Raw genomic sequence first — 24,595 nt, forward strand, 5'->3', positions numbered from 1 at the left:
TTGGTCATTAAGCCACTCTGCATTTGGCTGGTAAATCTCAGCTTTTGCATTTTTGTTTTGTTTTATTTTTTGGGGTGGGGTGTGGTGGAGTTGGAGTGGTTTGGGAGGTTTCTCTTGTTCCACATTTTATTCTGTGTCTTGGGTTTGTCGAAGGAATTGGTTTATTTGCCTTTCAGATTGTGGATTTGGTTGCTCTTATCCTTAGGGTTCTATTTAGTGTAATGTTGTCTCCCATGTTTTCTACAACCTGACAATGAAATCTAGGGATGAATACACATTAAATGCTGTTTTTTTAGAGACAGCTCTCCTTAAAACTGCCTCCACTATTTGTAAATGAACTTACACTTTACACAGGAGACACGGGGTGAGACATCTGGAACAAAGTCTGTGTTTGAAGTTCCATTTCGTTGAGGATTTTTTTTTTTGTTTCGTTTGTTTTTGTTTTTGTTTTTTTTTTTATTTTTGTTTTTTTGAGACAGGGTATGTCTGTGTTAGTTTTGGCTGTCCTAGACTTACTCTGTAGACCAAGCTTGCCTAGAACTCACATTGATCCATGTGCCTCTGCCCTCCTGAGTGCTGGGATTATAGGCGTGCGCCACCACGCCTAGCTCTCACGGAGTTTTGACAGCTTTTTCTTTTTCCCCGTTAAGTTACTAGGTGTACATTAGCAAGGAAGGTCAAAAGAAGAGAGAGTTTGGGGCCGTAAGTTAACTTGTTTCCCTCAAGCTTTTTGGACGAGCCACATTATTATATTATAAAAACGCTGAGAAAGCTCTTGGCAAGGGCTGACTTGAGTTTGGTTGCTTAAAGCTAATGCAATTGCTTTACTTTTATGGAGTAGCACTTGGCTTTCATAGTCTTAACATTTTAGTTGGCATGGGTACTTTTGAAGATCTGGTAAAAGTTTTACCCTTTCTACGGAGAGTTACAGACTCCATATGATGCATGGTGGTCAGTGGTCCTTTTCTTACAGCAGGAATAGGAAGCCTGTTGTAAAGGGGCTGCTCCTGCTGGGCTGTGGTGGCGCACGCTTTTAATCCCAGCACTTAGGAGGCAGAAGCAGGCGAATCACTGTGAGTTCGAGGCCGGCCGGATCTACAGAGTGAGTTCCAGGACAGCCAGCCTGTTCCCTGACTAGCTTTTAACTTAAATTGCCCACTTATTCTACTCCATGAGTGTCGCATGGCTGGATATCTCTCTTCATGCGTCCATTCCTAGGACCTAAGAGTTTCACGTGTCCGTCTTCCTCAGAGCCCGAGGCTAATCTCTTGCCTCTCTGTCCCAGAGTTCATCTCTTCCTATGCCAGAGCTCTTGCCTCAGCTAATAGGCCATCAGTGTTTTTTATTGACAGGTGATACTTCCATACAGCACACAAGAGATTCTCTCTACACCTTTCTTTGTCTTGGGCTCCACAGTGTTGGACACCATAGTCTCCAGACCTATGAGAGACAAATCTTTATTCTTTTGAGATGATCAACCTCAGGTGTTCCATTCTAGCAGTGCCCACTGGACCGAGAAAGTAGATGATCCTGAATTATCCTCAGAGTTTGAAGGCAAGCACACAAGTCATTTAAAAGCAGAGAACCTTTCTTGGATGTAGTCACAGGGGGAGCAATGTCAGGAGTGATGATGGAAGTGTATCCATAGATCTAATGATTGAAAGTGGGGTCATGAGCCAAGTAAACATTGTGAGCTGTTTCTAAAAGATAGGAGAAGCAAGAGGTTGGCCTGTCTCTCAGAGTCTGTAGAGAAGAATACAGGGTTCTGATCCTTTGATTTTACACTATAAGCCCATGTCCAGCTCCTGACATCTACAACTGTATAGCAATAATTGGTATGCAGTGGTTGCAAAAGACTGACAGGAAGCAAAATCATCAAGATGGATGAGAGATGTGCAGGACGAGATGGAGGAATCAGCTTCTGATAATGGTTGCCTTCACTTCCAGGTAGTGGTTGAGCTGGGGAAATTCGAAAGGAAGAAGTTTAAGAATCCCAACTTGCAAGATGGGCATAAAAAAGTGGAGGAAGAGCCTAAACGCCTCAACCCTTTTCCCAAGAAGGAAGCGCTGGCCTTGGGTGGGAAGAACAAAGTGGATGTTGGTAGCTACCCCATCATGCTGTGGTGGTCCCCACTGACTGGAGAAACTGGCAGGCTTGGCCAGTGTGGGGCTGATGCTTGCTTCTTCACGATCAACCGGACCTTCCAGCATCATCACATGACCAAGGCCTTCCTCTTCTATGGTGAGCTGGCCTTTCCTTCCTCCTTTCATTCATTAATATCTCTGTCAGGGCTGAGTTACTGCTGAGAGGGCAGAGCACTCCTTGAACATGTGTTGGTACACCTGATTTCTTCAGTTCGGCTCTGTAGAAGGCCTGAGGCACTTAGCACGTATCAAGCAATTCTGGCCAACTATGCTGCTTTGAATGGCTCCTATAGGCTCTTATGTTTGAATGACTGATCCCCAGTTGGTGGACTGTTTAGGAAAGAGTTGTGGCCTTGTTAGAGAAAGTATGTCATTGTTGCTTGAGTTTCAAAAGCCTGTGCCCAGCCCAGTCTCTTCTGTCTCTGCTTGCTACCTCCAGATCAGGATGTAAGCTCTTAGCTCCTGCTCCAGTGCCATGTCTACCTGTGTCCCACCATGCTTCCCATGATGATGAGCATGGACTAACCCTCTGAGACTGTAAGCGGTTCTCCAGTTAAATGCTGCCTTTCATAAGCTGCCTTGGTCATGGCGTCTCTTCATAATGATAGGACAGGCACCTAAGACACCAACATAGACTTGGTTGGTGGGCTGTGCAGTGTTTTCACAGGTTACGTATAGCATTTACTGAATCTGATACTTGGAATTTGGTATTGCTGACATCAGTTCAAGTTTCATTTGTGAAGAAGGCAGGCAGGGCATTTTGATTATCATCACAAATGCCTAATTGGACATCAACGAGCATGGTGTTGTTTATTTCATTGGTGTTGAATTAATCAAAATAAAAGTAATGGCTGGGGAGAGAGCTAAGTCATTAAGGCGATTCCTCTGTAAACAAGGTGGCTTAGTTTTCTGTCGTTGTGAAGAGGCACCGTGACAAAGGCTACTTATAAAAGAAAACTCATGGTTCCAGAGGGTAATTGAAGTCATGAACATCATGGCAGGGGTGGGGGTGGGGTACAGGGTGGGAGCATGCAGCAGACAGGCAGGAATGACAAGGAGCAGTAACTAAGAGCTTACATCGTATCCAAAAGTTGGAGACGGGGAGAATCAGAGAAAACCAACTAGAATGGTGAAGCCTCTGAAACCTCAAAGCACATCCCCAATGACAGACCTCTCTAATAAGGCCACACCTCCTAATCCTTCCCCAATAGTCCCACTAGTTGGGAACCAGACATTCAAACATAGAGCCTATGAGAGTGATTTTCATTCTAACCACGGGACATGGGGTCCTGCATTCAATCTCTAGAACCATGAAAAACAGCCAGGCATACAGTGTGCACCTGTTATCCTAGTGCTGTGAAGGCAGAGCCAGCACTGTCCATGGCGCTCATGGAGATGTAGTCTAGTCCACTTGTGAACTCCAGGCCGCACTGGATGAGGGTGGGAGGAGTGAGTGTCGGTGATAGTTCTCTAAGCGAGAGTGGGCATCAGTGGAGATGTGAGTTGGAGATAGAATTTATGTCTTGATGATGAGCTCTCTGTGTCAAAAGAGAAAAATTAACGACATATTCATTTAACTCCGTGGCTTGCTAGACACTATCCATCCTTAACTTACCAACTTACCATAATATGATGTATAAAAATGTAAATTCAGTTACTCATCTCCTTCCTGGCAGATAAACATTGATCAGTAAATGTCATGCTTCTATAGGCCTGTCCATATTTAATCTTAGAAATCTGGAAGGTAGACCTTCTTCCTTAGAGGAAAAGAACATTGCCTAGGACAGTGGCTTCAAGGCTTTGCTTTAAGATTGGCTTCATCTGGTGTTTTCTTTTATGCCCCGTGGATAGGAACTCTCGAGGAAATCTGACTGGTTTTTAGAAAAGTATACTTTCTTTCCTCTGAGTGTTGGGTGTTGTGTGAGCAAATCTGGCGGCATTGTACCCACACAGGTGCCTTTTCCTACAGCTGCTTCTGCATTCTTGCTTTCAAATGTGTCTCAAGCTGTTTAGGGAAGTCCATTGCCAGGCCTCACAGCTCATGGCAATACTGCTTATAAAAATACCCAGCAGCAATGGAAGCAGATGCTCCCCACTGTGGCCCCTTTCCAGTTTCCTACTCAGGCAGTGCTGTCCACACATAAATACAATAACTTATAGTCAGAGTTCTTGTATCTGTAAGTCTTGTAGGGCACGTGGAAAGCATAATGAGCTCTTCTATGACCGTGGGAAGTCATTGGTGGTGACTTTGGGTCACCATTTACATAGTCCCCAGTGTAGACAACAGGGGAATGCTGTATTGGCACTGAGTTCTACGAACACCGATGCAGTTTTCTCAACTGAGGAACACATTGTGTAGATACTCAACCACAGGCCACTTTCCCTTTAATTTATACAACCTTGCATTCCTGGAAAATTCAAAATAGACCTAGTCACATTTAAAATATTTTTTATTAATTCTTAGTAATTTATACAATGTATTTTTAGTCATATTCACCCTGATGTGATGAATTTCTATGTGGTGTTTTATAAACAATTATTTTTTTTTGTCTTGATAACAGGCCAAGTGGAGCTGGTACTATTTCTTAGCTGATGGTTTGCTCTTGATATGCTAGACTGCAAAGGATTAATTTAGAGAGCATAGATTTGAACTTATTTCATGAAATGCAGTAAGGTCAGTCTTCTGGGCACTCTGAAGTGCCATATACTAACTGGGAACCAGACCAAAGCTTATCTGGCCTCTACTTCCAAGTGCATCTGAGATCCCAGCTTCTCTTCCTTACTTGACCATAGAAGGAGCCCAGAGAGTTAGCTCCCACTAAAAAAGGGAAGATCACACCGGTGAACAGTGTATACAGTCTTCCTCTTGAAAACATGACTTCTTGCCAGGGTGTGGTGGCATACACCTTTAATACCTGCACTTGGGAGGCAGAGGCAGCTGGATCTCTGTGAGTTCGAGGCCAGCCTGGTCTACAGAGTAAGTTCCAGGACATTCAGGGCTACACAGAGAAACTCTGTCTAAAAAAACAAACAAAGAGGAAGAAGATGAGGAAGAGGAAGAAAATACAACTTCTAGTTCATCTTCCCATGGCTATAGCAGGTCCTTTTGTGTGTGTGTGTGCGCGCGTGCACACGCGCATACGTGTTTGAGTGAGCTATCTCCTTAGCCCAAGGCCTTTGTTTGCTTGTTGTTTGTTTGTTTAAAGATTTTATTTATTATTGTGCATACAGTGTTTTGCTTGCATGTACACCTGCATGCCAGAAGAGGGCACTGGATCTCATTATAGATGGCTATGAGCCACTATGCAGTTGCTGGGAATTGAACTCAGGACCTTTAGAAGGGCAGCCAGTCCTCTTAACCTCTGAGCCTAGCAGCTCCTTTTTGATACTCAAAGTTCCACAGAAGTATGTCAGATCCATCTCTATTGTCTTGCTGACAGCCTCTACTTATATCTCAGCCTTGCACTCTGGCTCTTGCCCATTTCCCCCAGAATCCCCTGTTGCTAAATCCCTCATCCTGATGAGTAAAATGAAGGCATCTCTGGCCTTCGTTCTAGTGTCATTGACAAGGATGATTCTCCTCCTACCCAGAGTTTCTGGCTTCTCACCTTTTCTGTCTGACTTGCAATGCCACCCCTGTCTAGCTGCGACTCAGTGTTGGCATTCATCAGTGCTCACTACGAGGCCTAGTTTCTCATTCTAGCTCCCCTCTTTAGGAGAGTGGTATGATCCTCTCAGCATAAATGCCAACCTGGTACAACAAACAGCAGTTTAAAGTGTATATTCTTCCCCTTCTTTCATAGAAAGAGAGATAGTTTGTATTTAGTAAGTGTTTCAATCTTTGTATGTTTGGGCATGTGAAAGGTGTAATGGACACCTGGTGACAATGGGTCCCTTCTAGAATCCCCGGTGCAGATGATAGAGAAACACTGATGAGATTTTTCCCAACTGGGGAGCAGTGCTAGGAAGATGCTCAACAACACGCCCTATAATTTACACAATCCTACATTCCTGGAAAATTGACTATGAACTAAAAGTAGGCAAGGAGGACAAGCATTGCTATTGATAGATTAGGTTCCAGGCTTAGTTAATTAAAAACAGGCCTATTAAACATCCTTGACCCGTGGGACATGGGGCATTTCTTGTCTGGGTTATGTTGAGCTTTGTAAGATTGCTGGTCTCCCTGGACCACTGATGACGACAGTACCAACCCCAAGTCACTGTAAGAAACACGCTCCCATTTCACTACTCATAAGAAAATTCCCAAAAGCTCCCCTCAGGAGTCTTGCTCTCCCAACTCCCAAGGGGCTCCCCGTGGTTTGAATGGGCTCCCAAAGTCCAGTGTTGAAACGTTGAGTTCCCAGTGTGACAGTATTGTGAGGTGACGTTTCATAAGTGGTACATAGAGTGTGAGGACTGTGCATGCCAGTAAGAATGTCCTTACTACGGTGTGTGTGTGTGTGTGTGTGTGTGTGTGTGTGTGTGTGTGTGTGTGTGTGTGTGTGCTTATTTGAGAAGTGGATTTGTTCCCCCTCCCTTCTGTCCTGCTTTTGTACACAACCCAGGCTGACGGCCCACGTGCGTACCCCTTTACTGCAGATTCTTTCTGAGTGCCCATTCTGTGCCTACTATCCATCCCAAGGGCAACAACAATCACCTCCAGACTCAGATAATGGCTCTAGTGTCTACCTGTCATGAAATCTAGAAACCAAACATCCTTTTCCTTCTACAGGGAACCACTTGTCGTAAGGTTCCTTTGTTTCCACAGTGTTTTCCTAAATATAGACAATGTTTTCTTGCTCCTACTCCTTACCAGACTGCGTCCCTTCTCCTAAGCTCGCTCTTAGCTTCTCAACTTTGAAGCATCACAGCCTCCTCCTTGGACACTGCCACTCGCAGCAGTCTCCAGTGGCTCTACCAGCCAGCTGTCTGCCTCTTCTGCTGCGTCGCCTTTCATTTTGCATCCTCCTCTAACCACACCGATTTTCTTTTCTTCTCATGTAATTGCCGGATCACCTGCTTTCAAAGACCACAGTGCTGCTTCCTCCTCGGGTCTGATCCTTCTACCCTCCCCGCCCCCCCATTCTCTTCGTTCCACCCATCCTTCAATCGCAGCCGGAGCCACTGCCCTAGACGGCTTCCTCTAAGCTCCTGGCAAGGTCTTGCCTGCTCTTACAGCATCTTATAACTCCTCTGAGCGCTGATGCAACATTTACTACTATGTGGCTGATCGCTGGGTGCATTTCCTGTTGTGTTGTGAGTGCCACACAAGTGAGGGCATTTTTCGTTTTGCTCCCTATTGCATTTTTAGTGCCCGTCATGCCGAGAACCCTCGAAGGAGCTGCCTTGGCCAAAATAATCAGTGGGGTTTGCGGCAAGAGTCAACTGTTCCACGTGGTGACAAGAGGGGGCAGTAGAGAGCTGTCAGAGTAGCCGCCTCTGTGAGGTTAGCAAGGCAGGCTTGTCAGGCTGACTAAATTAGGAACAGACTAGGGGAGGGAGAAATGTCAATTTGGAAATTGAGAAGCAAGAGAACAATTTGTTTAGAAGAAAAATGGGGTAAGTGTTAGAAACTTCTAGCTGGAGTGAGGGAGAAGCGGCTGGCGGAGTTTGTGAGCATGCTTCAAGTCTATGGAGGGCACCCTTCTTCACAGGGGTTCCTCTAGGGGCTGGAAAGGATCCTGCCCGAATCAGTACACCGGGACGCTATGCTGCAGACCGGCTAGTGCATGAGGCCGAGGCCACTTTCTTCTGGCCAGCAGCTTCTTTCCTTTCAGAACAGGCTGGACCTTGAGACACAAGCAAGAAGGAAGAGAGTAGAGACTGACATTTCTAAATACTGTTATACACACGGCATAGTCTGGGAAGATCTAACTCATTTAAAAGATAGGTGAATGTCTTTTGCTCTGCGGCTTATAGTCAGAAGTGTCACTCATCCATGAGGCTAATCTGAATTTTAATCTTAGCTGTATGGTTCACACATCCATGTCTTTCTAATATACTCAGAAGACCGGAAGATTTTGCCCCCCCCTCTCCCCTTTAAACATCTCTCTGTGTAAGGAGCCGTATGTTCTCTTTTCATTTCTAAGCCATAGTAGAACCAAAATTTTTATGAGTATAGTGAAGAGTTCAGCTTGGCGAAGGAGAATTTGTTTAGTGTGCTTGAAGGCCCTGGGTTCCATCCTGGGCACCACGCACAGAAAAACTGCACGCAGCACGGGAAGCTGCTGCCCTAACTGTGTTTGTGGGTTCCTGCGAAGTACTACTGCATTTAGCTGTATGTCCAAGTTCTGTGTGGTTGGTGTGTAAAGGAAAACCTGTCAGGATTCTTCTCTTCATTTTACGTGGAAGCAAACCAACATTTTGCGAGGGTTTCTTGCTCGAAGCAGATGCCAGTGTGGAGAAGGGCGGGGTTTATCAGCTCATGGCTCAGGAGCCAGCTTCAGAAACACTTCAGAGACACTGAATTTCTGAGCTCCTCTCAGGAGAGCTCTCTCCGACCCGCACTGCCCCCTCTGTCCCCATTGCCCTAACTGCTCTCACAGTTTGCCCTGCCTGCATTATCTCACCACCCTCACTGGGTCCACTACGTTCACTGCCCTCATTTTCCTCACTGTCTCCACTGTCCTCACTGCCCCCGCTGCCCTCACTTCCCCCCACTGTCCTCACTGCTCCCCACTGTCCTCACTGTCTCCACTGCCCCCGCTGCCCTCTCTTCCCCCTACTGTCTTCACTGCCCCCCACTGTCCTCACTGCTCCCCACTGTCCTCACTGCCCCCCACTGTCCTCACTGCCCCCGCTGCCTTCACTGCTCCCCACTGTCCTCACTGCCCCCTGTTGCCCTCACTGCCCCCTACTGTCCTCACTGCCCCCACTATCCTCACTGCCCCCCACTGTCCTCACCCCCACTGTCCTCACTGATCCCCACTGTCCTCACTGCCCCCACTGTCCTCACTGCTCCAACTGTCCTCACTGTTCCTCACTGTCCTCACTGCTCCCACTGTCCTCACTGCTCCCATTGTCCTCACTGATCCCCATTGTCCTCACTGCCCCCCACTGTCCTCACTGATTCCCATTGTCCTCACTGCCCCCCACTGTCCTCACTGCTCCCCACTGTCCTCACTGCCCCCCACTGTTCTCACTGCCCCCCACTGTTCTCACTGCCCCCCACTGTCCTCACTGCTCCCACTGTCGTCACTGCTCCCCACTGTTCTCACTGCCCCCCACTGTTCTCACTGCCCCCCACTGTCCTCACTGCCCCCCACTGTTCTCACTGCCCCCACTGTCCTCACTGCTCCCACTGTCCTCACTGCTCCCACTGTCCTCACTGCCCCCCACTGTTCTCACTGCCCCCCCCCCACTGTTCTCACTGCTCCCACTGTCCTCACTGATCTCCATTGTCCTCACTGCCCCCCACTGTCCTCACTGCCCCCCACTGTCCTCACTGCCCCCCACTGTCCTCACTGCCCCCCACTGTCCTCACTGCTCCCACTGTCCTCACTGCTCCCACTGTCCTCACTGCTCCCCACTGTCCTCCCACTGCCCCCACTGTCCTCCACTGTCCCCACTGTCCTCCCACTGTTCCCACTGTCCTCACTGCCCCCACTGTCCTCACTGCCCCCCACTGTCCTCACTGCTCCCCACTGTACTCCCACTGCCCCCACTGTCCTCCCACTGTCCCCACTGTCCTCCCACTGTCCCCACTGTCCTCACTGCTCCCCACTGTCCTCACTGCTCCCCACTGTCCTCCCACTGTCCCCACTGTCCTCACTGTCCCCACTGCCCTCACTGTCACATTTCCACCGGCAGGAATGATTTATTTGTGTCCTTTTTCCCATTATCACCCACAGTTATATTATCTGTGTTTCCTTTTTCTTATTGGTAATTTTGGTGAAGCGGTTACTACTGCTCCTCAGATGCCGGCAGATGTCGGTGTAGCTGTGGAGGGGGCTGCTGCCCAGGGCACTTGTGGTTCTCTGTGTCAGGCTTCGGTCCAACCCTGCCTTTGTTTGGAAAGCACCATAGACAAGGAGCAGGGAAAACAGAGGGTTCCTTTTTCCAGCTAAAGAAGTGCTTGCTTGGAACTTAGAACTTATTTCTCTCTAAATTCACCACTAAATAGTTTCCCTGATACTCTAGTGAAACCTTTTGGAAAAGAAAACAATGAAGACATCCTATTGAAAAAATTGTTCTAGCCAAGTTAGTAGACTGAGCACATGAAGATACTGGAGGATCCAACAAGGCATTGATTGGTAAGTAAACTTAATGTAAAAATTTCAGGGTGCTTTCCCACAAGGAGACACTAGAGGGCAGTATGTACAGTGAAAACTGATGATGGCGCAAGCTAGGATTTTTATTCTTCCAAATATGTCTTAAAATGTTCATGTATCACTCCTTAATGCTTCACCTTATTACACAAAGGAAAAAAAGGGTGTGTACTAGTAGAACAAAAGATATCTTAGGATGAAGATTTTGATAATTTTTATCAAGTTAATATTTAAATTTAACGTTCAAAATGAAACTTAAAAAAAAAAAATATAAGACACATGTAAAAAGTATTTTCAGTGTTGTGGCTCTTGCCTATAATCTCAGAAGTCAGGATGCTGAAGCAGCAGGATTGTAATGTGGAACCAATTCATCGCAATGTAGGAGGAAGGCCCTGAAACAATACAAATAAAAATGGCAGTTCTTCTCCTCCATATTTTCTTACCCTGAAGTTTTCCTCGGGCATTTATCTTTGTATTTCTCCTTTCTCTCTCCCCTTTTCCTTTCTCATTTTTAGACAAGGTCTAATGTGAGCAGGCGGCCTCCAATTCCCTACCTAACCGAGGATGCTCTTGGGTTTCTCCTGCTTCCCTCTCCCAAATGCCGGGGTTGCAGCTGTCGGCCAACGTGCACCGTTGCTACCCACCCTCCTCCTCATTCGGATTGCTTACAGAATCCCAAGGGAGAGGGTATCTGTAGGAACATGGCTGTTTCGTCAGGGGCCTACACTGTGGGAGAAGGTGCCTTCCTTTCTCTCTGCAACTCTGAACTTCCAGTACTCTTCAGGAAAGTTTGGAGCCTTCGGAGCTCCTCCACCTAGGCTGTTGCCTATAAATGCTCAGGAAGGATAGGACCTTTTGATTCTCTTCCCTGTCCAGGAAAGGATGTCATTTAAAAGATTATTACAATTACATTTTCTTATCAGGAGTGTATGTATGTTTGTATGTGTGCACGCACGCATGCATGTATTATTCCATGTTGCACATATGAAGTCAAGGCAACTTTCAGCGATTGGCTCTCTTCTCGCACTGCATGGGTCATGGGGAGCAACCTCGCGTTGTCAGGCTTGGCGGCGAGCCCATCGTTTACCCACTCAGACATCTTGCCTGCCGTGACAGGTGTGGGTGGGTTCAGTGTTGTATAGGTCTCTGTGGGTAAACTCAGCCACTGTGAGTTTAATAGCACAGTGGCCATGGGATGCCAGTATGATAGCGTACTACAGCTCCCCAAACTTGAGCTCCTATGTCCCCCAACACTTAGAGGGGATGTCTCATTTAGGGCCGAACACGCAGCTGTTACTTTTTCTCATTATTTTCTGCAGAGGAAACTTCCTCGAATGAGGCCGGCAATAGCACTAATTAGTGGATGTAAATGTTTTTATTTAGAAGGCATATCATGATCACTTAGAAAAACAACAGCTATAGCTTTCCTACTAGGCCACATAGCTTTCTCAGCCATGGGCTTTTGACCAGGTTTGTAGGGCCAGATGTGTGAATTTCCACTTGAGGAGGGGATCAGAAAACATTTGGCTACTGCCATTAATTATTTGCTCTGACTGAGCCCGTGGGATCATCTGTGGCCAGTAGTGTCCTGGGAAGGGTTCACAGCTGACTAAGAATGTCAGTTGTACCTTAGCAGCCTGCGAACCTTCTGTCACTATGAGGGCTTCCCAGCAGGGAAAAGCTACCAGCTCACTCGATTTCTCTAGGTCCTGCAATGGGAGCAATACACAATACCACTTCTAAATAATGTGTTCATTCTTTTATAATGGGTGTACTGTGTGGTGGGTGCATTTGTGTGCAGTGTCTGCTGAGGCTAGGGGAGGGCATTGGGTCCTCGGGAGATTGAGTTACAGGTGGTTATGAGTTGCCTGCTATGATGGCTGGGAACTGAGCTTGCATCTTCTGGAAAAGCAGCAAGCCTTCAAAGTCATGGAGATATCTCTCTAGTCCCCTCTCCCATATAGAGGACTGTTAGTCTTACCTAATAAAAAAACCTGTTATTTAAAATTTTTTTTAATCTAATAAAAACCTATTATTATTGTGTGTGGTGTGTATGTGAGGGTGCGTATGTAACACAGTTCTTGTGAAGAGGTCAGAAGGCAACTTTGTGGAGTTGGTTTTCCCCTTTCCCCTTTTTGTCAGTCCTGGGGCTCGAACTCATGTCATCAGGCTATGCAGAAAATGGAGTCATCTCACTGGCCCTCTTAGCTTCATTTTTAATACATTTCCCCGGACACATATATTTCTCTACTCCAAATCTAATATAGTTACATTATTTCACATCAGAAATCGATTACAATATAATGTTGTAATTTAAGTTCTCCTCGTGGCACATTTCACATGAGAATCAGAGAGGATAGAATGAAAAATCTCTCCCGTTCTTCACCGTCTGAAGCAGCTCTGTCAGCTTCCTGTTTGGGTTTGATTACTCCCAAGTCATCTTCTCCTTCACATTACAGTAAATAGGTCCCAGCTCGGCACTCACCAGCATTGTTTACATCACTGTCACCATGGAGACCTTGCTTAACTCAGAGCCAATGACTCCATTTCTTTTTTGTATATTTCGTTTACCTTGAACTAAATCTCTAAAGTTTCTGAAATTTTATTAATTAGTTACAGTTAATTTTGTGTTCCATTAGACAGATAATTATCTATAAATGTTTTAAATGAATAAAATTGAAGTAAATGGTCTACTACTTTATCGTGATCTATTAATTTGATTTTTTGTTTTTGTTTTTTGAGACATGGTCTCTCTGTGTAACCTTGGCCATCCTGGACTCACTTTGTAGACCAGGCTGGCCTCGAACTCACAGCAATCTGCCTGCCTCTGCCTCCCGAGTGCTGGGATTAAAGGCGTGCCCCACCACTACCCGGCTAACTTGATTTTCTTGTAAGGGACATTTGTTCTGCTTTTTAATACTTCTGAATATTCTGGAATATTCTTCTTCTTCTTTTCTCTTCTTCTTCTTCTTCTTCTTCTTCTTCTTCTTCTTCTTCTTCTTCTTCTTCTTCTTCTTCTTCTTCTTCTTCTTCTTTTCTTTTTCGAGACAGGGTTTCTCTGTGTAGTCTTGGCTGTCCTGCACTCGCTTTGTAAACCAGGCTGGCCTTGAACTCACAGGGATCCACCTACCTCTGCCTCTTGAGTGCTGGGATTAAAGGTGTGACCCACCATGCCCCGTGTTCTGGAATACTCTTATTCTGGACTTTCAGATAGCCTGAGGTACCCCCTCCCCTGGTCCATTTTTGTGGTTTATAATGGAGTCCCAATTGCCTAGGTAGTGTGTTTTGTTCCCCTCTGAGTAGCTAGAGCCCATTTCCTAGTCATTTCCTAGGAAGAGTGTGAAGGAAGTATGGAGTCCAGACTGGAACTGGAGGTCCTGCTCCCCTGCCTCTTGGGACCAGCGGCAGATCTGAGGCTTCTTCCCTAAGTGACCATTGTCCCTAGTACATCTCATGGGGCAGTTCCGTCATGGTCCATCTGGCAGTTTATCTCCCCATGAGTTACTATTCAAAGTTGTGCCTTTGAAGGAAAGGTACCATGCATCCTAGCTAAAACATGGTGGTGTCTAGAATTGGGTTGACTTTTATATAAACCTCTGTGTATCTAGAAATGTTTTTGATTCATTCATATTCCCTCTCTCTCTCTCCCTCTCTCTCTAAATTGGTGTTTTGCCTGCATGAATGTTTTTGTGACGGCGTCACATCCTCTGGAACTGGAGTTACATACAGGCAGTTGTGAGCTGCCGTATAGATGCTAGGAATAGAACCCAGGCCCTCTGGAAGAAAAGCCAGTGCTCTTAATCGCTGAGCCATCTCTCTAGTCTCGGGTTCTCCCTCCCTCCCCCCTTCCCCCCTCTCTCTAAGATTTCAGGAGCTTGGGGTGACAGATCTTGATATGGGGGGGCTTCTTCAGAATAGGTACTTGGCAGTCCTTGTTGTCTGGAGGCTGTTGTTCATTTCTGAAAATGTGTGTCAACGTGTTTTCTTAATGGTGTCCTCCGCTCTGATTGCAACTTTTGAAGCTACTATGAAGAAGATATTGGAATTTACAGTCTTCTGTATTTTTAATTTTTTCTTTCCCATTACTTTTTGTTTTAATTGCTGTTCTTGACATTTAAGTGTGAATGCATATGCTAGTGTCACAAGCACACGTTTGGAGGTCAGAGGACAAATTGTGGGAGTCAGTTTACTCCTTTCTCCACGTGGGTTCTGGGGACGGCACTAGCCATCAGCGTTGGTCTTTGGCCGAGCCATCTCATTCACCTTTGTTTAGTTTTCATGGAGACTTTTGTTTTATCTTCAGCTCTTTTATCAGTTTATAGCATTTTCTAATAATACTTTTAGTTTCTTTCTTTCTTTTTATTTTCAAATATTTATTTCTTATTTTTGGGTTTTCGAGACAGGGTTTCTCTGTGTCGCCCTGGCTGACCTGGACTCGCTTTGTAGACCAGGCTGGCCTCGAACTCACAGAGATCCACCTGCTTCTGCCTCCCAGAGTGTTGGGATTACAGGCATGCACTACCTCGCCCGGCTGGGTGATAAAAATTCAACAGTTGAATTTTTTTCTCCTTCGGTTTAATTGTTTTCCCTGTCTTCTTATTGTCTCTAGTTGGTTTTAGGGGAAGCTGACTGAACATGACTTCTCCCAGGAGATTATAAAGTATCACACTTAATGTAGGCCATGTTTATTGAGCTGTTTGCTTTCTAAAGGAATGTATTCCACCCTGTAAGCCTGGCTGCCAAAATTCTGGGTCCTCAGGGTGGCAGGGGTAGTTGCGAGGCCTTCAGTCCCCACATTTTCTCTTGATCCTCCTGTTATGATTCTCCATCTTCCTCTACCCTTTATTGTACCATGTGCAACCAAGACTGATGATTTCCACTTCAAAATTAGAGAGAACCCTGTTTTCCTGGATCGGAGCACATGGGTTACCTGCTGAGTGGTACTTGATTTATCTGCAATTAGACTTTTTGTTAATCCTAAGCTTTTTACTTCATGGCTTTTTGGTTATTGTGTGGTCCTGCAGTTTTCATGACCCAGCAGCACCACAGGCCCTCTTCCATGTCACCTTTCTCCTTGGGTCCTTTGTCTGCACCTGTGGGTTTAAATTCCTCACCCGATTCAGCGATGCTCTCCAGCTTTGTATTGTAGGTTCCTATTTCCCCCATGTCAGCGGTGGTTTGGGGATGGGGAAAGCGCTGGCTTATGTTTAGCCAGGAGACTGGGGACCATGGAATCCAGTGAGCTGAGCCTAGTACTTTCCCTTACCCTGCCTGCCAGCTTCATGGATCCAACCTAACTTTGTGGCATTTAAGATACATACACATGCACAAATACGGATGCATGCACAAACACAACACCCCAGGAAACAGACAATATGTTAATTTAGGAAGAAAAGAAGGAAGGATGTGGCTAAGGTAAGGGAGTTTAAATTGTTAGCTTTTGGTAGGTAATTTCAGAGCTTTGTGCTTTTGAAAGAAAGTTACTGCCATAGTGTGGATCGTAGGTGCTCCCCAAAGGCCCAGTACTCTACCATGTGGGGCTACTTGGAGATGGTGGAGCTTTCAAAATGTGGAGCCCAGGGGGAGGTTTTAGATTATTGGGAAGCTTGCCATGAATAAGCAATTTTGCTCCATCATGTGCTCAACAAGGCTGTGCCACGATGAGCCTAAAGCAACTGGGCCAATAGAACGTGGATTGCTGAGAGTGTTTCTTACAGTACTGAAATTAGTGTATATACTTACTAAATTTTAAGTACAAGTTATCTTCATGTTTTTAAAATTTATTTTTAATTTTTTTTATTTTTATCCTTTTTTTTTTTTTTTTAATCTTCATGTTTTATGTCAAATTGTCCTGTTTAGGTTGGCTCATTTGTCTTTTATTTATTTATAAGCAGTGGGAGTTGAACCCAAGGCCTCGCATATGTTAAAGGCCCAGTTGTTTTAGCTCAATTTTCGAGCTTACGATGTATTGGCATTGTATGTGTTGGAATTTGCTTGCTTTCTTGACGGGATAGTGTGGCATTGTACACTAATACACTATGCATACTGTGTCACCATCACATTGCTCACCTAATCTCTTGCTGACTTATTCTTGTGAAAAATGGTTCTGAAATTGGATAGAGTAACTTGACCTTGGGAAAGGAAGATAGACACAGCAGTGCCCCAGGATAGCAGCGTGTCTTAGTGTGGGCTGCTGTTACAAAACCTCATAGCCTGAATGTTGTGGAAACACTTCTCACAGTTCCTGATCCGGGAAGTCCAAGGTCAAGGCACTTGTGAAGCCCACACTGGGTAAGGTTCTCTTCCTGCCTTGTAGAAATTCGTTTTCTTGCTGTGTTCACACTTAGTGTAGAGAATGAGGGTGTGTCCCTTTTCTAGGGACACTAGTCCCCCACCTCTCATGACCTCATATGAGCCTAATTACCTCTTAGAGGAAACACCTTAAAATACCAACAAATTAGGCTTTTAACAGTTAAGTTTTGGGGAACATAGTCTATAGCACACTGTCAGCATTTTCATTTCTGAAGATAAGTATAAAGAAATGAAAAGATAAAACTATTATGCCATTGTAGACCTAGGAGGTGCACTTTTTCTTTTTTAACTTTCTTACCTTTATTTTATGTACATTGATGTTTTGCCTGCATGTATGTCTGTGTGAGGGTGTCGGCTCTCCTGGAACTGGAGTTACAGACAGCTGGCAGCCACCATGTGGAATTGAACCCAGGTCCTCTGGAAGAGAAGCCAGTGCTCTCAGTTGCTGAGCCATCTCTCCAGCCCCCAGAAGTGCACTTTTTCGTTCTCTAATTCATGGACCTCCCTTACCTCAGGAAACATAGTCTAAGATGGAAAAATAGAGATACGGGAATTGCTGGGAAAGGTTCAGGTACAGAATATGTACTCAGGCCCAGAGTAACACTCAGGCACAGCTGAACAGTTCCATAGGCTGTGCCTCCATTGTGAGGTTGTGGCCTGTGAGTGACAAAGGTTCCAACCCATGCCTTCCTGTGTGTCTCTGTAGTGCCAGAGTGAATGGAACAGAAGCAGGTGCAGCCTATGTTTTGTGCCATCCCTGTCTATTTCTGAGGCCACTTCACTAGTTCACTGTTGACTTACTCTTAATTCTCAATGTAGCTCTTTCATTTTCTTTGAAGATACACCGAGGCATCATTCAAAAAACTAACTCGGTAATGGCTGATTTCAAAGGGTCTGTGTTTCAGGACTATTAAAGGTTTTACAGCTCCAGTTCTTTAGAAAGAAAGTGAAAGGGTCTATTCAGTAAGGCTGGGTTTTAAGTGCAGCAGGCTAGCCAGTGTTCATGTGTTAAGTCCACCAAATTGTCTCTTGTTACTACATGGTGCTGAGGCTTGATTCTTAGTGTCCAGACTGTGAACGAAAACTCAGGAACCAGAAAATTCCTGTGCATTGAGAGCTGTGAGGGCTGGGTGCCTGGGCAACCATCATGACTGAGTTTCAGGGCTTTCCAGCGTCACCTGGTGACACTCTCCATGCTTTGAGGCTGGTCCTATGATGGTGCTGTAGGTGACACCCTCTTGGCACATCATACAACTCTTTTAAATCCAAAATGAATATTCAACAATATGGAGTTTACTTTGAGATTATAGGTATATGCAACCATGCCCCACTTTTAAAATTATTATTATTATTATTATTAACTATAGGCTTTCCTCTTTGAGACAGCATACTCTCTTTACTCTTATTTCTCAGGGAGCAGGTTTATAAAATTTAAAAATATCATTCTGTAGTTCATTTTGGCCCAGGTCTAGCCATACTTTAGATGAAAACTGCCTCCGCACTGCCTGTCGCCTGCTCCCCCTGACTTTGTGTTATCCTATCTTAATTTTCTCACCTTGGATCAGTGCATGTGTTGTACTTTTCACATAACGTCATTCACCCGTTCTAATCCTCTAATTCCTCTTTTTGCAGACACAATGATATCTCTGTAGTACCATTATTTTCCCAAGCACTAGCTGCGAGGTGCTGGGGGAGGATTTACTTTCACCGTTTGGCATCTAAATGGCCCAGCCTGTTATACCCAGCGGCTGTCCACTGCATGTTATTAGGCAGAGGGGACCAGCGGTGTGGTAGGAAATCTGAGCACAGTGGCTGTTAGGGGTAGTCATTGGGAACAGGCTGCTGGCCTGAAGAATCTGGCTTGGGCCCACAGCACTGTGTTTGGCCCCTGAGTGCCAGTTTGACTCTCAGGTTTGCAGAAGATCAAATTGGCTCTGATACGTTACTGGGCCAGGATCTCCACTGTGTCCTAGAGTTCATTACATACCATTAGATGGAAGAGGCCATCCTATGGCTTTCCAGCTCCCAGCCGGGAAATAATTCCAGGAAGATGTTCAGCTCTGTTGGTGCAGTGCAAAGAGCCGCCTTGTTGGCTAACAGGAACCGGCAAGGCTTCTGGCACATAGAAATGTATGTGCTTGCACACATACTCTCCCATTCCCAAGCCTTAGACCCTTGCCAAATATGTATCGAGTGAGAGACTTCTGGCTGTTTTACGTGAGGCGTTTTCATTGCAAGTCCACAGAAGGGGCCTCCTGGGCCGTTTTAAGGGTTGGACTGCTTTCCTCTTCCACCATTACCATCAGCAGGCAGCACCTCCCCTCTCATGGTTGCTGCACACTAGCTCTACCTGCATAGCATTGAGGTAGATTCCATCAGTCCCAGCCTCATATGCCAGCTATGTGTGGTGCAGGCCAGTCCTCTGGTGGAGGGGGGGAGATGGGTGTTAGAATCACGGTTTCCTCAGATGGGGCAGGAGAGCACTCTAAAATGCAACTGTTCAAAGGCTGCTTCTGTGAAGTGCAGATCATCTCTAACTTTGTGATGTTTAACCACAGAAATGAAAAATCATATCTAGCTCCTTAAATCACAGCACAAACCAATGTTATTGTTAACCATGTGTCACCCCCTTTTCCCTCTTCCCCCTTCCCCCTATCCCTGTCACTGCACAACAGGGCTTCTTACTTCTGTGGCCTGGTACCCCCACTCCATTAGCTTTTCTCCTCCTTTCTCCATCCACTCTGTCCTCCCCAGTAGCCACTAGACTACTTTGAAACATCTACAAGATTAAAAGTTTCTTCATACGAGCAAGTTCTTTTTGGGCCTGGCTTATGTCATTTGAGCTCCAGTTCCACTGACAAGACTTCAGCCTTGCAGTCATTAGCTGATGCACACTTGGGTTGTTTGCAGTCGTTAGCTGATGCACACTCGGGTTGTTTGCATTTCTTGGTGATTGTGAATCACACTGCAACAGACGTGGAGGTGTGGGTGTCACATCAATGTACTGACTTCATTTCCGTTCCTGTTGTGTACATGGGGATTGCTAGGTCACAGGGTAGCTCTGATTTTAGTTTAGTTTGTGTTTTAAGCAATTTGACTTTAGACAGGGTCTTGCCGTGTGGCCTAGGCTGGCCTCAATCTCACCATCCCCCGGTTTCAGCCTCCAAAGTGTAGGGTTTACTAGCACTCATTACCACACTGAGTTTTGTTTTTCTGTTTTTAAAGCCTTCTTACATGTATGACCCATTTATGTTAATGGTTTATTGTTAATGGTTGTTATTACCTGTTTATGTTAGTGGGTTTATAGTGATATTTTCTTAAAGCATGAATGGATCTTCTCCAACCTCCCCTTTTCTATTCCTCCCATTCCCACCCTTCTCACATTTTCCAATTCCATCCATCTTGCTGGAGATGTCAGAATTCCGTTCTTCATACGGTTGGGTAAAACTATCGTATGTATATACTTTATGCAGGCACCTGTAGATGTGCACCTTGGCTGTTCCTTATCCTTCCTGGTGTAAATGGTACTCAGTAATGTACAAGCAGGTATTGCTTCAGTGAAAACTACTTACAGGAGAGGTTTATGCATGAGAAATATAGTGTTAAGCATCCAGATGGTGATCGTGGGCAAATGCATCTTTTACTCACTACCTTAGACAAGATATAGAAACTCTCCCAAACGCACCTCCCTTCCCGCCACCTCCCCAGGAACGAGGCAAGCACCGACCCGGTTGTTCTCACTAGAGTTTTATTTCATCAGCTTGAGGATTTCACGTGAATTGGACTATACACCCTGCTCTTGCCTCTTGTGTTTGGTATCTTTTTGGACAGCGTGCTTTGGACAGTCCACTTCTTCCCAACCAAGGAACCGAATTCTGATCTTTATCGCACACTGCAAACTTTTATGTCAGAGTTGAGCGTAGCTGAGCACAGTTACATGCCTCTCCAACCCGTGCGGAGGCTAAGGGAGGGCTTTTTAGTAGGAGTATGGCTCCAACTCAGCTTGCCCAGAGGCAGAGAGGCTCTTCCTCACAGGGTTTTCAGTGGGAAAACCTGCATTCTGCATTAACTGGAATGAATTGGCCACTGTAGTCTCCTTTAGGACATACTACAAGGGATGCTAGGGGAACAGAGGTAGGAGCTTAGAGAGACTGTTTGGAAGCTCGATAGAGCTGGATGCGTAAGCACACATAAGTTTTAAGTTCTTAAAAAGAAGTACCCAATCAGCCAGGTGTGGTGGCACATACCTTTAATTCCAGCACTTGGGAGACAGAGGCAGGTGGATCACTGTGAGTTCGAAACTAGCCTGGTCTACAGAGTCCAGGACAACCAAGGCTGCACAGAGAGACCCTGTCTGAAAAAACAAAAAGCAAATAAACAAAAAACAAGAAGTACCCAATCAAAAGCATTAAGATTAATACATTAAACTACAAGGTGTTATTATTTCAAAGTGCCTGGTATGGATAGACTCAGGCTGGATAATTTTGATGTCAGCTTAATTTTTAATATCTAGATGGTTTTAAAGCTGAACCCCAAGGCAATTTTTTTCCCTAATGGGACTTCGCAGAAGATGTGTGTGTGTGTGGACCTCCATCTGCATCTGAAATAATTTCCTAGCTGGGACTTAGCAGAGTGCTCCACTTGCTGAAGTTCAAGTATAATCTGCCCCTCCGCCCCGAGGTAGATGAGACCCTGGCCGTTTACTGTACCATATAATTTTTTACATAAATTGGGCTCCATGATAGCCTTGCAAGCAGGCAGGGTGCCAGAGGCAGTATTTCTGCAGTAGCAGTGGGGCCCAGGTGGTAGCTTTAGGAATGTGTCTGAGGCCTTCCACACGTTACTAAGTTTCTGGGGCTTTCTTATGCTTTCCTTTGTCTCTCTCTACATAAATTTCTGGTTTTGAAAAATTAGTCAAATAGTGCATGAGTATATCACTGTAGAAAAATTTAAACAGTAAAAGCAGTCTCCCAGGAAACAATGAAATTTTATATTTTACAAGCCACATTCTAGTTGTATTAAGGGCTTTTAGAGTTCTCATGTAAAATTGTTTAGCGCGTATATTTGTCTGTTTTATGGAACTGATTCATACGCACACTATTTATACATATATACATACACATGTGTATATATTTAAGCATTTTTACACTTTATTGTTTCAAAGCTATGTTGATTCTTTAGTTACACATATTTGGCTTTGCTTCCCATCTTTTTCCCTTATGCTGAGCTGTGTTAGTCAGATGTCTACCCCTTGGACAAAACACCTGAGGTATGTGAGGGAGACAGTATCTCAGAGTTTCAGAACATGGCCGTTGCCTTGTTTCTTTTTCATCTGTAGTGACACAGCACAGGAGATTGGTGGGGAGGCTGTAAGGGGGCACATTTCCTGACCTCATGACAGCCAGGAAAAAAAGAGAAGAGGAGGGCCAGGCTTCCTTCATCCTCCGGGGTCTTCTCACTAATGTCCCAACTACCTTCCACTAGACGCCATATCTTAAAGGTTCCACCACCACCATCTAATGGCAGGCTGATTACCAGGCCTTTATCACAAAAGTCTTGGTAGGGTGCCTCAGATGCAGCCGTAACAGTGACTGTGAACATACTTGTTGCTCTTTGGCCATATGTGTTACTAGTTCTCTATCTGGGTTGTTAGGCCGATATATATACATCAAAAGTACCCACTTTCCATTCAAAATTTGAATATTTTTAACAGCTGAATATATTGAAGAAAAAAAAATGGATAATGAAACATTTCAAGCACCAGGAGGTCAGAAATTTTTTCTACTTTAAACAAAGATTTTATTTGTTTCCTTGTTTTGGCGTGCTTAAAGCATCTCAGATAAACAGTATGTTTGGGTTGTTGATTTATTTGTCAGTTATAACTTCAGGATTTCATATGGGCTCAGAATGAAATTTAGTATTTCTCCGTGGCTGACTACTGAAGGTAAACACTTAGGCACAGAGGGTCCGGTCAGCGTGGGATAACCAAGAAGTTACAGCCAACTGAAGGATCTTTCCTTTCAAGGCTCAAGTTAAGAGTCTAACATTTTCTTGGTCTCATTTTCATACTTGCAGCTCATTAGTTTTTTTTCTCAAATCACTGGCTTTATAAATTTTTTGCAAAGAACAGCTAAGTACCAAAGCATTGCTTATATTTTATTGTATTGTATTATTTTAATAAGGTGGTACTATGACATATCCATTTGCCATGAAATAGTATCATGAAAAATTAAAATGAAACATACCCAAGAAAATAAGGCAATAAAAATTTCATTAGACAAGTGATTTGCTGCACCAGTTTCTCTCTAATTTGATATCTATTTTCATGGTCACACGTACCTATTGACCTCATTGGGTGGAAATTCAGGCCACAGAGTCTTAACTGCTAGCTGTGTGAGCTGGAAGGTGAAGAAAACAGAAGACAGGGCATTCTGGGTAATGCTGCTAACTTGGCTGAATCCAGAATCATCTAGAAGAAAAACCTCTAGTTGTGTCTATGAGGACGTCTCTAGGTTGCGTTAAATGGGGTGGGACTATGGGCAACACCATTCCAGGGCTGGAGCCCAAAGCAGAGTAGAAAGGAAAGAGGGAGCTGAGCAGCAGTGTCATTCCCTTCTCTGCCCTGCTGTGGATGCAACGTCACCAGCTGTCTCAAGTTCCTGCCACTCCAGTTTCATTACTGTGGCAACTGTGGCCTTGAACTGGGAGCTGACTAACCCCTTCCCTTCTTAACTAGCTTCTGTCAGATTTTCTGTTCTAGCAATGGAGAGAGCCACTAATACACCGGCTCACCTTTCATTCACCTGGGCCACCACAGCTGAGCACCATCTTCTCTTCCTCCCACTGCTCAGAGGACCTCAGAAGCACCTCACCCTGTGCAAGATGTGCACTCATTCATTCACTCTTTCCTGTTTGCTCTTGTGAATTACACATCCTCTATTCCACCCTCCAATATGGCTAATTATCGTGTTTGGTATATCAACAGTCACTCTTTACATTACCATTGTCATCATGCAGATTATATTTGTAGATAAGCCAGAGAATACAATGATTGCTTTGCTTGTTTGCCTTGAGCTAGTAATTGAGCCTAATTTTTTGATTACTAGGCCTTCTGTGTACTTGACAATACTTCAGCACCACTCTCTTAGACTAGTCAGAAATAACTACCCCTTCCCTTCTTCTGCAGTGACTGTGTGTATGTTTCATACTCTAATTTGAATTTCAGCTAATGGTTTAACATTTACATCATCATAAAATCCCCTGAGGATCTTTTTATTTGTTCCTCATCGAAGCTCCAGAGCTTTAGTGTAATGTCCAAGTAGCAGGACCCAGTAAAGCGGAGTTCTTTAGTAATGGTGGTTCCTCTCCGAGCTGGTACTGCAGTCTCCATATTTGGTGAGTAACTGAGTAACAGGGATGTGGCTCATGTAAGGATGTTAACATGACTTGAATTTTTATACATTTATTTCTTTAGTTGGTGTGCGTGTGTGTAAGCATGCACATGTGTGCATGGAGTCAGAAGGCGTGCTTGTGTCATGCCACACACATGTAAATTAGAGAAGACAACTCAAAGGAGCCAAGCTTGTACATGTGGGACTAGGGATCGAACTTAGGTCCTCAGGCTTGGTGGCATCTTCACCTACTGAGCCATCTTTTTGACTCTCTGATAAAATTGATCTCTGATTTAAAACAAACAAACAAAAATCTATCTGTGTGCTACACGGGTCAAAGTGTCCTGTATGTTTTTTCTTTCCTTCTTCTTCTTCTTTTTTTTTTTCCGAGACAGGGTTTCTCTGTGTAGCCTTGGCTGTGCTGGAATTGCTTTGTAGACCAGGATGCCTTGAACTCACAGCAATCTGCCTGCCTCTGCC

The 24,595-nt window shown here is 44.9% G+C and overlaps 1 protein-coding gene across 3 annotated transcripts in view; it reads left to right on the forward strand.

Annotated features, from left to right (window-relative positions):
• The window catches only part of Fut10 (fucosyltransferase 10), a 64,097-nt gene that overhangs the window by 10,802 nt on the left and 28,700 nt on the right, over positions 1 to 24,595 (forward strand). For 2 of the 3 annotated variants that reach the window (XM_051169712.1, XM_051169715.1), the window contains exon 2: positions 1,948 to 2,242. The exons of the other annotated variant lie outside the window; for it this stretch is intronic. In XM_051169712.1, coding sequence (XP_051025669.1) covers positions 1,948 to 2,242 — 295 coding nt within the window. The remainder of the gene's footprint in view (positions 1 to 1,947; positions 2,243 to 24,595) is intronic. 3 annotated transcript variants of the gene reach the window in all.

This window comes from Acomys russatus, chromosome 27 (assembly GCF_903995435.1).
Source record: "Acomys russatus chromosome 27, mAcoRus1.1, whole genome shotgun sequence".
Classification (NCBI taxonomy): domain Eukaryota; kingdom Metazoa; phylum Chordata; class Mammalia; order Rodentia; family Muridae; genus Acomys; species Acomys russatus.